The 15,416-nt window shown below is 40.4% G+C and overlaps 1 protein-coding gene across 13 annotated transcripts in view; it reads right to left on the bottom strand.

Annotated features, from left to right (window-relative positions):
• Positions 1-15,416, bottom strand: part of tpd52l2b (tpd52 like 2b) — a 30,211-nt gene that overhangs the window by 4,015 nt on the left and 10,780 nt on the right. For 2 of the 13 annotated variants that reach the window (XM_071472285.1, XM_071472277.1), the window contains 6 exons: positions 14,967-15,026; positions 9,429-9,476; positions 4,854-4,955; positions 1,425-1,451; positions 626-670; positions 37-85 (listed from right to left, as the gene is read on the bottom strand). In XM_071472285.1, the coding sequence (XP_071328386.1) occupies positions 37-85; positions 626-670; positions 1,425-1,451; positions 4,854-4,955; positions 9,429-9,476; positions 14,967-15,026 (331 nt within the window). The remainder of the gene's footprint in view (positions 1-36; positions 86-625; positions 671-1,424; positions 1,452-4,853; positions 4,956-9,428; positions 9,477-14,966; positions 15,027-15,416) is intronic. The other 11 variants (XM_071472278.1, XM_071472279.1, XM_071472281.1 and 8 more) reach the window with 11 other exon arrangements.

Here is a 15,416-nt window from a genome sequence, read left to right as displayed (position 1 = left end):
CATGGCTGATCAGTGCATCTCACTGTGTCTGCTCACCTTCAGGTTCCCCATTTTATCCTCAAATGACTTGAAGGTCGCAGAGTTCCTGCACAACAGAGACACAAAGTTACATTCACAGAAAAAAAAAGTAAACTTTACATGTAATTGCGAACAAAATAATCATTAAACAGAAATTAATTTTCACGCTGTCACAGGCTGGTGAGTATTTAACAGGCTCCTGAAATAGCTGCATATGAATAAGGACGTTGTAACCTTATCAGTTAGACGTTGGCCAAATTCACTTCCCGCTAACTAAAGCTCTAATTTTACAAATCTGCTTCGGCAATGAAATAGATTTTGTCTAGAAAAAGATAAAAATATAGAAGCTTCTTATTCCCTCACAGTGTGAGGAAGTTACCAAATATTCTGTCCACTCAGTTTTTTATTAAACCTTCACTCAACATAAAAGAAAAGATCTCATGGTGAAGACAGAAGCATCAAAACAAGCACAGACATCAACAGATTAACACACAGAGAAACAGCAGCAGCACAGCTCTTCAAAGTAAAATTACATGTGTGTTACACTGATGGTTAAACTGAAACAGCGGTGACAGAGTACAGTGAGCAGATCAGTGTGTTACTTTACCTCATGGCCGGCATACTTATCGAGTGGCGAATGGAATAGTTGCTACTTTGTAAGCGTTAAAGAGGAGACAGAGAAGTGCAAGTGTTATAAAGCAAGCAGTGGCAAACACACAGACACACACCATATGCTGCAGGTCATACAGTTAAAGTGCTCCTGATGGTTATTAGTTATTAACACATTGGTTCATTTCTCTCTTCAATTTAACTTGAAACTAAATTTTAGCTTCTAATAATAAACAATTAAATAACTAGTGAATGAATATTTTCACAGGTTTAAATGGAGAAGTCTGTTAAAGAAAACAACAACTACTTATTAACTCAACACAACTGACTATAATCAAGAAACTGTCACACAATTTGTTTCTACCAGATGACATAGTTCTTACATAGGAAGATAAAGTGTTGCCTTCTCCTTTAAGAATTTCAGTCAAAACAAACTTAACATTTTTGTAATAATATTCAATAATAACATAATTATTTTAAATACTAGCACGACAGGAACAGGAAATAAGCACTTTCTTTAAAAGAAGGACAACAGAATAACATGCTGCACATCTATGTGCTGGGAAAATACATTAAGACAAAATCTAAAGGAGTAAATTAAAAAATAACAGATGTGAGGTTTTCAGTACAAAAATGCCAAAAACTAACCAGCAGTTTGGAAAAAGCAGAGGTTAAACTATCAATAGCAAAAATGGCAGCGCTTAACCTCCAAGATGAGTCACAACTGTTTATCTGTCTGTTAAACGAATTCCAGGTCATGTGACTGTGTGATCAAACACAGGACATGTGAGTCTTACCTAAAGGAATTAGAGAAAGGTAGAGCTCTGCAGGTACAACCGAGGCAGCAATTAAAAACAAAGAGGAGAGAGAGCGTGAGCCACGAGCAGCAGCATTAGGATACAAAAAAAATCCAACTAGAGGAGTCGACGAGGACGACAAACAGGTGACATGCAGCAGCAGAGAGGGAACAGAGCTCTACAACTACAGACACCAGCACAAGTGATGAGAAGTTCAGTTACACTGTTCATAACAGTGAGTCGTCGTTTCACAATTACATGAAACAAATTATGTTTTTTCACGTTAAAAGTTTACCTGCAGGACTGATACTGTCTGTTGTACTGATGTGGGAATGGCCATGATACTGAATTTACAACAGGTAAACATGGAGATTTCATGAACTAGGGAATTTGAATAAAAGCCTCTCTCTAATAAAAAGCATCTCTGCCAGATGTAAACAGAGGCCATTTGGGAAAACTAATTTTCTCAAGTACAAACCTCTTATCCTGAATATTTTGGGAGGGTTTGACAGATCAACTCATCCCAGGTTTATGCAGCTTCATTTAAAACATTAACTTCCACATTTGATCTAAATTTTGTCTGATTACTGTGATAATTCAAGCCAATCGCTCACAGGCAGTACATGTGCAGTTCCCTCCCACCTCCACAAAAACTGTGGGTGCACTTAATGCTTTTCTTCTGATAAATTACACAGATTTCAGCATCACAACCTGCACTAAAATGCTACTGAGGAGCAAAATATGGACACAAGGAACAAGAAGTCAAATCATGTCAGAGGAGGATTCTTGCAGCTACAGAGAAAACAAAGGAAAACATGCAACATGCAGGGAAACCAGGTCCAAACTGCTGAAATCCAATTTTAGTGCGATATATGAGAAGCCAGTGAACAACACACTCAGACAGCTAAGTATCTCTTCCTCTCTCTCTCTCTCTCTCACACACTCACACACACACACACACACAGAGCAAATATCAGTGTGGGTGGATAAATGGAAACATTAACATCATTACAGATAGTTGTGCAAGTCAACAAGGCGTCATCAGAGATGAGGAGTTTGATGTGAAGGAGTTGGTGGTTAAAGCATCTTCACTGAGTCTAAATCTACAGTAAATGTTTCCTCTTAACCCACAACCACACTTCATGAACCGCTGCTTTGTCAGTTCAAATATTTCAGAATGACAATCGGAAACTGGACCGAGTTTGGTTACCGTGCTTTATCTTTTCTGTTCTCTTCAAAGCAACATCAACACACTTCTAATGAAGTGTGATTTTAGGTCAGGAAATAGTCAACATGAAACGTCTTCGCAGGTCCAATTCAGTCTAATCCAGTTTGTCTTGGTCCTGTTCTATTGCGGTGTGAAGTGTTAAGTGCAGGGTAAATGTTTTGTTCTTATCAACCATTTAAATTTCTTCTAAATCCTCTGGGCTGATTTCAGATCAGGTCTCTTTTTTTGAGATTTAATTCTTACACGTCTGGTTCAGGTTAGATTCCCTTGGATCTGTTTTGGACCTGTGAAAACCTCTAGTCTACATCATAGGGGTGGTTCAACTACTCCAAAACAAAATGTACTAAATGTAGGAGAAATTCACACAACTGGGTTAAATGACAAAAGAAAAACTAGATGGAAGACAAATGAAGAAATCATTCCATGAGTTAGGAAAATGCACTTTCAGCTTATAAAGCTGGTAAATAAATGAACATTTTCTGTTAGAGTCAGTTCCACAGTTTGTCTACAGAACTACTTACTGGTTAAGGTTAAAAGACAGAGGTTATAGGAGGCAGCTTCAAGGAAAAATGAGCAGTGGACAGTGTTGCAGTAATTATTCAGTTTCCAGTAGAAGCATCATAATTAGATTCACCTGCATTACAGGTGTCAGCATGTGGATAATTTTTCCAGCATTTATCATCCTGTTTGTTGTGCAACTGTCTGACTGACAGTTAAGAATGCTTCTGAGGATGTGGGCAAATCAATAATCAGGTGTTTACATCTCAGGATCTTGGTTTTTATAGGAACACAGTGTTTCCCACAGACCAGGTAGCAATTCGTGGTGCTCCACTGACACCGTTGGGGGAATCGAGTGTCACAGTGTTGTGGCAGTCGGTGGAGTCAGTCATTGTATGCAGAGTGTATGCAGCGGGCGGCGTTCAACACTTTCTGAAGCTGCCATATGAAAAAAACTGTATCTATTGTTCTTCAGAGTCACCTGCTGAGACCATTATAAAGCTACAGCATTTGGAATTATTCAGCTCAATCTTACTTCTTTAAAAGTAAGTTCTTTAAGAGACAACAACTAAAAACATTTTTACCAGAGCCCTGCCTGGTTTCACTTCTCACCCCAACTAGTTTCAATCTTTAGATTCTGTGACAGGAATGATTTGCACAAAACAACTTCAGCTGGAGGTTTTTATTTCAAATAATTAACTTAAGACATACCTCAACCAATAACCTGTTCTAACTTTTTGGGTAAAATAAAATAATGTAACAATAAAATATTAACACAAATAAAATAAAGAAACTACCTAAGGTACAAAGCCTGATTCAGATTCTTTTCATGTTCTTATACTATATATTTGGTGCAAAGCTTGCATGCCCTATCAGAACACCTAATTTTTCTTGGCTTCCTGAAAAAAAACTCAAGTGCTCTCTCATAAGGGACCTCCTTGGGTTTGGGCCCATTCATGGAAAGTCTTAAGCAGGCTGCCAGGTGTTCCCCTTGAAGCCTGTCGCTGAGATCTGTTTTTATCTGGAGATAAAATGAAATATAACTTATTATTAATATAACACTCCAATGTCCATTACTTTAAAAGATATACTAAGGAATATTAAATTTCTATGTGCTTACCCTATTCATCGCTGAGAAATCCCGCTCGCAATTCACAGATGAGTCTGCGGCGGGTTTTCCTGTGATTGGTGCGTGCAGAGGAGGAGTGTGCCAATCAGACGAGTGTGTGTGCACGCACCAGTGATCCGCTGGTTGATTTTCCCGCGCACCGCTGGCATATGCGCGCTTGTCTGTGTGTGTGTGCGTATGCCTGTGTCTGTGTGTGTCCGTGTGTGTCTGAGAAAGAGCGCTATGCGGAGATGAATGAATGGAATGATATTACGTTGAGAGCATCGACGAGAGGGAAAAGAACAACTACTGAAAAAAAACAAACAAAAAAAAACAGAATCATTCTGTGGCGGTTGGTCTCCATTCTGTGGCGGTGCTCCACAGAATGGTCTATGTATGGGAAACACTGGAACAATCCAACTAGCAAAACTGGGTTTATCCAGGTTTCTGAAAGGAGGACGTGATGTAAACACCTTCATGGGATTAGTGGATATCCCAGACTGGGATCATTCTGTTTTAACACTGGCCACTCTGCTCATTTATTCCTGTGGTCTGGCCAGAATGTGTCGGCCATTTTGGCTCCGCTGCGTCGTACCTCATGTCGCCCAGTCTCTTGCTGATGACAGAGCCCACTGTGGTGAGAGCTGCACTGGTTTTCTGTCCCGCCTGGGAAAGAGTCTCCTGAGTCTTCTTGTATCTGCAGCGAGGAGAGAGAAAGAGAGGGAGGGAGGGATGAATGCAGAGAGAGAGGCAAGAAAGGTGGGAGCAGGATAATGGAGAAGAGAGAACAATGGAGAAAAGAAGAGGGGGAGGACAGATGGTTGGAGTGGAATGAAAAGAAGATGTGGGACAGCGGAAAAAAGAGGGAAAGGAAATAAAAAGGACAGGACAGGAGGGGAAGGGAGGAGGATGGACAGTTGAAAGAAAAGACGACAGACAACGAACAGAAAGAAACAAAACGGATGGATGGGAGGGGGAGAGACAGGAGAGCAAAGAGGAGACAGAGGACTAAATTAGACCAAACCATTTGACCACAGCAAACACAAAGACAAAAGCTAACAGTGATTTAAGTTATTCACCCTGAAGGTTAGTGTTCACACAGAGGTACAGTCAGACATCAGAAATTCAGCCCACAGCCACAAACTGGTAAAAGGTTGATGTCCCTGAAAACTCCAGCCTCCTGCTCCCCTGCTCTGTTTTTAACTGCACCACCATCTGTGTGAGGTCCTCCATCCATCTGACAGCTTACATCCGTTTACAAATCAAACAGAAAAAGATTCACGTCTCTCATCATCTAACAATGAGTTCATTTCAGCACTTTTATTCTGAAACAGTTCAGAAGCACAGAAACACCCGTCAGTGTTAATGAAAGATATGATTCAGCATGTCCCGCTGCAGCCGAGGCTCTGGGATGTTAGTGTCTGCTGTTTGTGTCAGTGCGATGGAAGAGAGGGCATGATGGCCAGATCTCTCTCTCACTCACACACACACACACACACACACACAAGCTGCTACCCCCTTCTTTTAGGGTGTCAACTATCACAACATCAACAACATCTTTGATTCAACTATTGAGTATTTTCTCTGTTAAACAATCAAATTATCTATTAAAACTCTTTTTCTTAATCCTCCTCTTGACTGTCACTTCTCAGTACCCACTGACAGAAACACGACTGCAGAAGAAGATGGAGAGGCAGGTAGAACTGTTGGAAAGTAAACAGACCCTGGGTAAAGACTACAGTGTAATGACGTGGGTTCTATGACATGTTGTCTGCACATGTTTAAAGGGCCAAGTTTATAGCAAATGGCCAGAACCTATAGCTGGATGAAAACACAGCTATCAAGACACAGATAGTGACACACTCTCAGTCAGTCACTCCTCAAACAAGTGAAGTGACCGCAGTTGTTGCAAAGCCTGAATAAGGCCACGTTCAGACTGACAGTGGCCCTGCATTAAAAAAGAACATTGCAGCTTTCTCATTCATCTGAATGGAGTTGGTCCGTCAGCTCTGTGAGGGTGTCAGTGCAGTGGACTCCTGAAAATAAACTGAATCAGTCTCATCTTCTGCTGCAATGTGACATAATCCAGCAAGGTGTGGCTTTAGTTAATCAAGTACCTGCAAGTGCACAGGGCACCAGGTGGATTAATATTTCTGTGTATCTCATGATCATCTCAACAAAAGATAAAATAATTAAGGCAGTGATGACTTTCTAGAGTTGTAAAATCCTGTCTCTGATTATTTCTATTCTAATTATTACACTGTGCAGTGTTTTGGTGTCTGAAAAGCCTTTAAACACATTAATCCATTTCTAAAACTGGACTCCCTGGATCATATCATTGTACCTTCAACAACACGTGGAAATCAGCACAGACCCCTGTTCTGCTTTAACACAGGACTGTTTTCAGTCGGAATCCCTGAGAGCTTGGAAGAAAAGCTCAAATCCTGCCTATGTCCTCACCCCTACACACCCGGTCAATCGTACGCTTGTTGGATTGATGGTTTTTGGGAAAGTTACAGAAACTGTGAGATGCAGAAGCCCTGATGTTGATGTGAAGTGAAGGTCTGGAGCTTTTGAATGATCTGATCATCACTCACTGACACTTTTTTCCTCATTTAGGTTGTAAAACTAAAAAGCGTGGGTCTGCTCGAATGACCTGCCGACCAAACGTCTCTTAAGGTAAAAGAGTTTTTTAGCTGATCTGAATATACACAGTCAAAGGCTATGAGAGGGGGGTGAGATGGAATTAATGTTCAAGGATAATAGAGCACATTTTCATACAGTCTCTCTGAAGACAGTTATGGTGTCAGACCCGAGTGAAAGAGAGTCAAACCAGTGGTGGGAGGTTACTCGAGGCATACTGACGCCTTTATCAAGCCTAACTGAGGTCCCGTACTTCAAAAGAATCTTTCAGACCATATCAGTCGTCTTCTGCTGAAGCTGAACGAAGCAAAGGTAAAAAAAAAATGTCCCAGAACAAGTTTCCTTAAATAATGACATAGTTTTTTCATATTGCTACCACAATCAAACTCAGCAGATAAAGCTGAAGGTTTTACTAAAGCAGGCTGGTGTGTAGAGCCTCAGATATAGATAAGGAAAACTTCTTCAAAACCAGACAGGCATCAAAAAACAAAAAAGGCATCTTCTAAAACAAAATCTGTTTGTCTGAGCATTTTTGAAGATTTTCACCTGAAGCAGACTTTCCTTGGGTCATGATATGAGGCAGGAAATAAGTTTAATGTGTGTCTGTTCGTTTTCATTCAATCTGAAATTCAGTGTACGAGTGGTATTGCATTGCCCTGGGCCCTCTTTGGTTTTAGGACATTCCTGTTGTCTGCAGTCTGCCAAAGCTCCTGTTTACTCTTGTCTGACATGCACATGTCTGATTTCAGGCAGTGCTCCCAAATACTTCATACCACTACACAGAGTCTGAGGCCTGAAGCTGCTTCTAGGCAGGTTCTGGTTTTTTGCAACTCACACTGAAAAACAACTTAACACTAATCTGCAGTGGTTGAAGCTGCCACCTTGCTGCAATAATGTTTAGTCAAGGTGTGGTGACTACAACTGACCTTAAGCAATCATTAGATTTATTTACATGTGTCAGAGTCAAAGTTCTTAGTCGTTATGGTAAGCTAGGCTAACTGCCTCTACTTAATGCACAGACAGTGGATGTGGCTGTGAAGTTGGAGTAAACACGGATTCAACAGAGCGACCAGGATTAACAAGGTCAACAGGTGTGGTCACACTACACCTGCTAATATGTGCACAAAAACAGACACAATGAAAAAAAAAGCACATCGACAGCCACACAAATACATCCAGACTGCCAAAAGGAACCGACAAGCAGAAATAAACACATCCACACTGGCTGCTTGTACGCACACACAACATACAGATACACACATCTTGGGTAAAAGCCGACATCACGATGAGCTGGGCCACTCAAACACACACAGAGTCTCAGCAGCAGATGGTTCACAGAGGATGAGCTGGTGTGGCCGAGTATCAACACACACGACTGAGTCCATCAACATGGACGACCTCCTGCACGAAGCACTTAATGTTGTTCATGGATTTTATAATTTTGCTCAAAAATGCTCATTCAACACCTCAAGGACTCCGACTGTAGATCCCAACCACTTTCTTTTAAAATCATTTTTCTCATATAACATTTAATCTTTTTTTTTAAATTTATCATTTATTTATGTTTCATCACTAGAAACTCTACTCTACCCCACAAAAATGTAGCCTTGCTCCTGTAATAGCAGGACAATGACATGCTTTAGAGAGTTCACCTTTGACCCAAAACATAAAAACCCTAAGAGCTTGATGAGAAACAAGTTTGTCCAGATTCATACCTTCTTCAAAAAAGGAAAAGATCATGGTAATTACTACTTCAGCCCTGATGACTACAGTATTTCCTTGTAGGGCCAAATCAAACAGACAAATTAGGTCATTTCTCCTGTCAGCTGCTGAGTTTTTAAACAAGTTGTCGGCCTCGTCATTGCAATTAACAAATATTATATATGAGGACTATAAGAGAAACCAGAGTGTCTCTGATGTTGACACAGCAGACAAATATGTGATTGTGTCCTGTATAAATACATTTCATTGGAAAATCTTTAACTATCACAGAGTGAAATTTCAATCTTGTTTCACTACTCACCTTGCTGCTTTTTATTAATCTGCTTCTGTTCAATTTGATTTTAAATAGTTGTAAACTCGTAATCTAGAGCAGCTGCAACCAACACGTCCTTTTGTTTCTGGTTAATCCGTTTATCGACAAAATGTCAGAAAATAATTACAAATGTTGGTTATAATTTTGTACAGCCCAAATTAGACTTATTCAGATTCTTTTTTTACCTTTATCCATGAAAATAACTAAAGCTAAACTTCCTTTCTTCTCTTAAAAACCATAAAATTAAGTGAACTTGTCCTCTAATGTTTTTTCAAACATGAAGTAGAAAATCTTTCCTGAATTCAGCCACTAACACAATTAAAAAAGATAAAAATCTACTGCAACACACTCATATCACAGAAGCTGGAGAAGAACAGATGAAAAAGCATGAACAGTGATAAAATGTCCCCAAAGTGAAAACCAAACTGAAAGAAACCTTAGCTCATCTACAAAAACAAAACAAGAACACAAAAGAGAAAGGGGTCAACTCACGCTTCAGAGTGGGTAATGTCATCCAAAGTGGCTGAGGCAGACAGATATCTGAAGACACAACAGCAGGATAATGACACAGGGGAAGAGACACACACTAACAACACAGTACAGTAGAGTTCAGTAGAGGCACAATTCATTTCCGACCGCTACGCTGACTCTGACGTGCTGTTGGATTTAAAAGACTTTAAACATTTAAACTGAAGGTTGCAGTGTTAACAACAGAGCACAACACGATCACACAATAAAATCATAGGACAGGAAACGCTGAGAAATTTCACTATGTTCCTTCATGTTCGTGACAAAACATAACCATAGCAACATGTGCTTTCTCCACTGCAACCAATAGAGTGAACGTTTCCGAATGTTCATGGCGAAGCGATTGTTACGAGCCAAGCTAAAGAGGTTACTAGTGAAGCCTGTTGGGCTACGCATCAACACCGACACGTAACACTGCAGGATTCACATGAATTCAGCCGATCACCCAGAGCTGGCCGACGGGTCAATACGACATGTTCAACATGGCCGATGATATTGGAGAGAGTCGCCATTAAGGTTAAAAATAAACATACCCGTGTTTGATAAAACAGTATAAAGTTGCTAACAAGATGGATTCACCCTAAACATCAGTGGTGAGTGTTGTGTGTTCAGCTGGAGTGTGCAGTGTTATTGTTCATCAGTGTGCATGCTCACATTCTTATAGTTACACTCGTCATTATAGTTATTGATCATAGTGTGAACGGCACTATACAATGAATTCAAGTAAAATCAGCGTCAGTGTCTTTGAACTATTTTGCTTTGGCTCAGTGCAGCTTCTGCTGTCCGGACCTGAACTACTGGATCTGTCTAATAAGAGGAGATACTCATTATTTTGAATTCACTAAATCATTATCAAATCTAAGATGCATTTCCAGCACCGGACTTTACATTCCCCCCATCAAACTGATGGGACTGAACCCTGTCTAGTTACATATAATGGTGCTAATGGAGAGAATGCTCTGTACTGAAGGAGATGTTACCTATTACTACGTCTGAATCACCCTTTATAATAGATATATTATGAAGATAACAATGGTACCAAGGTTTTTTTTTTTTTTTTTTTTTTAGAAAAAGCAAAATGTTAAATAATAGAGTTATTTTTTCTGACTAACTTCTCTCATTTAGAAAATAAAAACTTCATCTCTTAAGCAAACACCATCATTTGCTGATAACAGGCATCGATTTCCCTGCAGGTTCTCCTGTCAAAATACCACCAGTGTTCAGCTAAGTGAACTGGATCAGTCCAGCTCAGCTCTTCAGGAAGCTGTGAGGGCAAAGGGACACGGCAGCGCATTGTTAGTGGAAAAGCTGAAGGTTGACGCTTTAGTGTGGAAAACAGTCCCATACTAACTCTCAAACGCCAGGTTAATAGATCAAACACCAGACAGCACAGCATTTTCATGATTAGCAACAAAGCAGGATTAAACAACACACACACACACTTTCTACACAACACACACAAACACTCCTGCCTGCACAGGATCTGGAAAAAGAGAGGAAGTGTGTTTGTGCTGACTGCTCAGTAAAACAATGGCAGAGCAGATAAGAAAGCTGCCAACGCAAGAATGACAGGAGAACTAACTTCACATTCATGTGGCGGAGGCCTTGGTCCCTAACAAACCCTAACAAATCAGCTCAGGTCATGTAAAAAGGCACATTTACCAATATTATCCAATTACAGATATATTGGTTTTATCGCCAAGTGGACTGATTAGTAGATTATTGTTTAAAGATAATATAGAAACACTGTCCCTATTATTATCCAGGAAAGAACACTGACACATTTATTCTTCAGCTGGAAAATGTGTAGAAACTGAAAACCCAGGAATGCTTGATTATATAATGAGTCAATGCATTTGCTGGATAAACAGTAATGTGACATACATGACCACTCAGACTCTCAGGTCAAAGGTGAACTCTGACCTCTGAGTCAACTACAGCTCACACCAACATCATTATTCTTCTAGATTTGTCCATTATAAGTTAATGTACATGGTAGGGGCAGGGTTTCACATCATCAGCAGCAACAAGTTTGTTTGGAAATAATGAGAAAAAAGGGTTTAAAAAAAAAAACAAAAAAAAACGGCCACCTACAGACACTTAAAATGCATCAGTGCAAAAATTTCACACACCAATTACTGCCTAGCATTTAAGTTGTCCAATAATAGAGTAAGAGATGACCTCGCAGAGAGCAGGACCCAGGTCCAGCACCATTACATCAGTTTTCCACGTTAAAGACACAGGAGATGGCTCTCATTGTAGACGGCTCTGCTCCAGACAAGACCAGTCTCTATATCCTGACTTACATCAGCACAATGCTGCTTACTGTACAACCCAGTGACTGCATACACACCAGCTCAGTCACAGTACACCGTCTGTCCGTACAGCACTTCACTGTTGTATTCGTCTCACAGCAGGAAACACAATCATCCAAATAGAAACAGGGTTTCTGTTTCCTTTACATTTAGAAGTTTGTATGTTGGAGCATTTCTTTGCCTCCACCTCTTTCAATGATTTTGAAACGGAGAAGCTCATCCAGAAAACGCTGCACAAACCATGGCACAGACTGAGGCTACATCCACACTATAAAACGAAAACGTAGTAGTCTGAACGTTGACCGAGGAAACTATACTGCTGGGTGAAATACACATATGGATACAGGGACAATAGTGGGATTGACTGTCGTGCTAATAAACCACACTCAACTGAACCAAAAATTGAGTTAAACAGCTGACTGACTCTCATCCCACTCCAATTTTCATGGCAACCCACTCTTTGTGCCTCCAATGTATTCATAATTCATAACCCATTTATTTCTTTGTGCAGTTCAGTTCAGTTTGCCCACTCTTTCTCTCTCTCTCTCTGAACACCACGTGTCATGTGACTAAGCAAAACACAGTCTCTTTCTCTTCCTCTTCCTCCATCTCTGTCACATTCCTTTCCTCTCCTTCCACTTGTTCCTGCAGCAGCAAGTCTGAGCCGCCCGTCTGGTCGGCAGGCACGACCAGGGTGCACACACAAACACACTTTCCTGTACTGTGCATGGCAGCACGTGCGTGCGTATGCCTAAACCAAAAACAATGTGCTTGCTTCTATGTGCCTGTTTCCTGGCAGATGTGTGTAACATGATTATTCTGTCTGTGTGGGTGAACATGATAGTTGAAACCAGGACTGATACTGTGAGATGTGTGAGCATGTGTCTAATTCTGTGTGCGAAAGTAGAACAAATGCTACAAACCAGTGCACCTGCTGCTGTTTGTGAAGATGTGTGTTAGTGTGGGTAAAAGTCGTCACCCTGTCAGGCTAGGCTAACTATCTGAGGGAGCTTGCCAATCCAGTTCATTTCAGAAGCAGCCACATGGAAAATTCCATCAGCCTCAGACCTCAGAGCAGCAGCCTGGTGGAAACTCACTGATTTAATGTTTTTCATGCCAACTACAGAGTTTCCTCTGGATTCTCTCAGCTGCTCAAAAAACACCTTAAAATCTCTGCCTCAGACCAGTTTACTACAAGATCAGAAACACGTGCTGGTCCTGTTAATGCCAGTCGGGTTATGAAGCTAATTTGTTTCGTTCACTTGGAGTTTTAACTTTCATCTCATTTCATATAAAAGAAACCTACCAAACCTGTGGGTCGGCTGTGTTCGCTCATTAAAATGGACATGGATGGATTACTGACTGAGCACGTGCCCCATAGCCAGACACTCAGATGTGATTTTTATGATAACTCTTCTCTGAAAAGACTAAAACTAGGGATCTCCAGATCTCATGTTTTGGCTCCTGTTCCTTTGCCCACACATTGAAATTTATTTTATAAGCCTATATTTTAACATTTTACACATAAAAAACCTGAGCTTGAGTAAGCCTGTGTAAAATTGCTTGATACAAGTAAATATAAAGAAAATATAACCTGCACCCCACGTCTATAATAATTCCTATAGTGCCTCAAAGTATTCAGTAAAATATTTATAAAGAATAGTATCAGAGTGGATCTGTTTCAGTTTTCAACATCTGCACTTCAGAGTTATGGTTAACCTGCAAAATGTCACTGAAAACACAGAAAACACAAGGCAGGCGTTTTTGTTTTTTTTACCTGTTTGTGCCCAGGTGTCCACTGTCTCACAATCAGCCTGTGAACATGATTAATTACTAACGGGTGCAAGTCACTGCCTCCTGCACTGGTCAGAATCTGGCATCAGCTGGTTATTATGTCATTACAGTATTTGTGTTTTTTCACTGTGTGCCAACTGATCACCCCTCAGGCTGAGTTCATTACATAATGGACAAACATTACCAGTGTGTGGCTTAATGGAGCCACATTTTCAACATTTAAATGGTCAATTTGTGCCATCTAAGTAAACAAACACAGCAGAATAAACTGTATTTCTTGCTGCCCTGATAAAACAGTGTTACACAAGCTAAGTAACCATCAAGTGGCCTGATTACAATACAATAAAGCCTTAACTTTCAATTTTACGCCTTTCTCTTACACGAAAGTCCATTTGTCAAATACAAAAATCAGACAACAGTGTCAATTTTCAGTCCAAGCCACTGGTAATAAAAGCATGTGAAAAAGCTAAAAATATGAAAGAATGATGATGTGAAGAGGAAGTAGAGAGGAAGGAGGAAGAGAAGACACCTGACGTCTATGAGAAGAAGTGGAGAACAGATGGATGACTGATAGGATGGAGGGAGAGACACAAAACTAAGGAGAAAATTAACAAATGAGAGAAATATAACTAAACAGAATGATGTGATGTAAATAATAGCAGCAAAGACAGGTGACAGGTATCTTCTGAGCCCTGTGGGTCTACTTCTGATCTACATTAAAGAAATCCTGCCACGTCTCCAAATGATCTGTGCCATCTACCACCTCGAAAACAACTGCTTATCAAACACTCAAAGGTGAGTCACAGGCCACAGTGGACAAACACAGATCCAGGTGAGTCAGTTATGTAACTCAGGCAGCAGCGGTTAATAGTGAGACACACACCAAATCCCACGTCAGTGCTACAAGTCAAGCCATATTATGCAACTGGAGTCCTGATCCAGTCTCAGTCAAAGTAGGTTCCTCAGATCAGAAAAGCTCTGGAACAGGTTCAAGCACACTTTCTGACAAACAAGCAAATCCATCAACTGTGATAAATACTGCTAAATTGAGCTGATTTTGGTCTCACTCCTTAAGTCCTGCATTGTGAAGAATTCACCTAACCCTAACCCTAAGTTCAGCAGATTAATGCACACTTATCTAAACTTCTGTCTTTACAGCATCTCATTCAACATGAGCAAAAAAAAGAATAAAAAGACTACAGATAAATGTCCTCCGACCAAACACAAAGTTAGACACCAGCTGTTGAAATGTTAAGTGTTCTCAAATATGGTTAGCAGGTGAGAACAGAGAGGGATTGAGAGTGAGTAAAAGTCAGAGCGTGAGAGAGCAAACAGTACAGAAGCCCAGACATCACCAGTGAGCAAGCAGCAAACAGTGCGTGGACTGACTCACAGATCCGAACTGGTAACTCTCTCATTCCACTTGCCCAGTTTCTCAGTGGTTCTCACATAGCTAGAAACAGAGACATGAAGGTGTTATGCTGCAGAGGTTCAACAAGGAGTCAAAGCAGGGCTGGCTCAGAGAGGAAGCTAGGGTTAGAAAATCCCAGTGGGTGGTTATCTTGAATTATATTACGAATGTGGTCTGAGTAATGTAAATATTATCTGTTTGTCATTGGAATTTTTTTTCCTTTCTCTCTCTCATTGGTGATGGTTGAATTGCAGGCCATCAGGGATTCATGTTCACATTCATCAAAGTAACACTGGGAGAAAAATCTGGTTGTTTTCAGCCTGTGTGTGAAGAATTGGCAACTTATTCACTGTGAAGATTGGTACAAATGAAGTTGTGCTTCAATCACAATGTGCAAAAACTGCAAATTCAGTGCTTGACCTTTAAGGACGG

Source organism: Trachinotus anak, unplaced genomic scaffold (assembly GCF_046630095.1).
Source record: "Trachinotus anak isolate AG129_WGS33_773 ecotype Australia unplaced genomic scaffold, CSIRO_AGI_Tana_v1 ptg000037l, whole genome shotgun sequence".
In the NCBI taxonomy this organism is placed as follows: Eukaryota; Metazoa; Chordata; class Actinopteri; order Carangiformes; family Carangidae; genus Trachinotus; species Trachinotus anak.
This window is presented reverse-complemented; position numbering and strand designations above follow the sequence as displayed.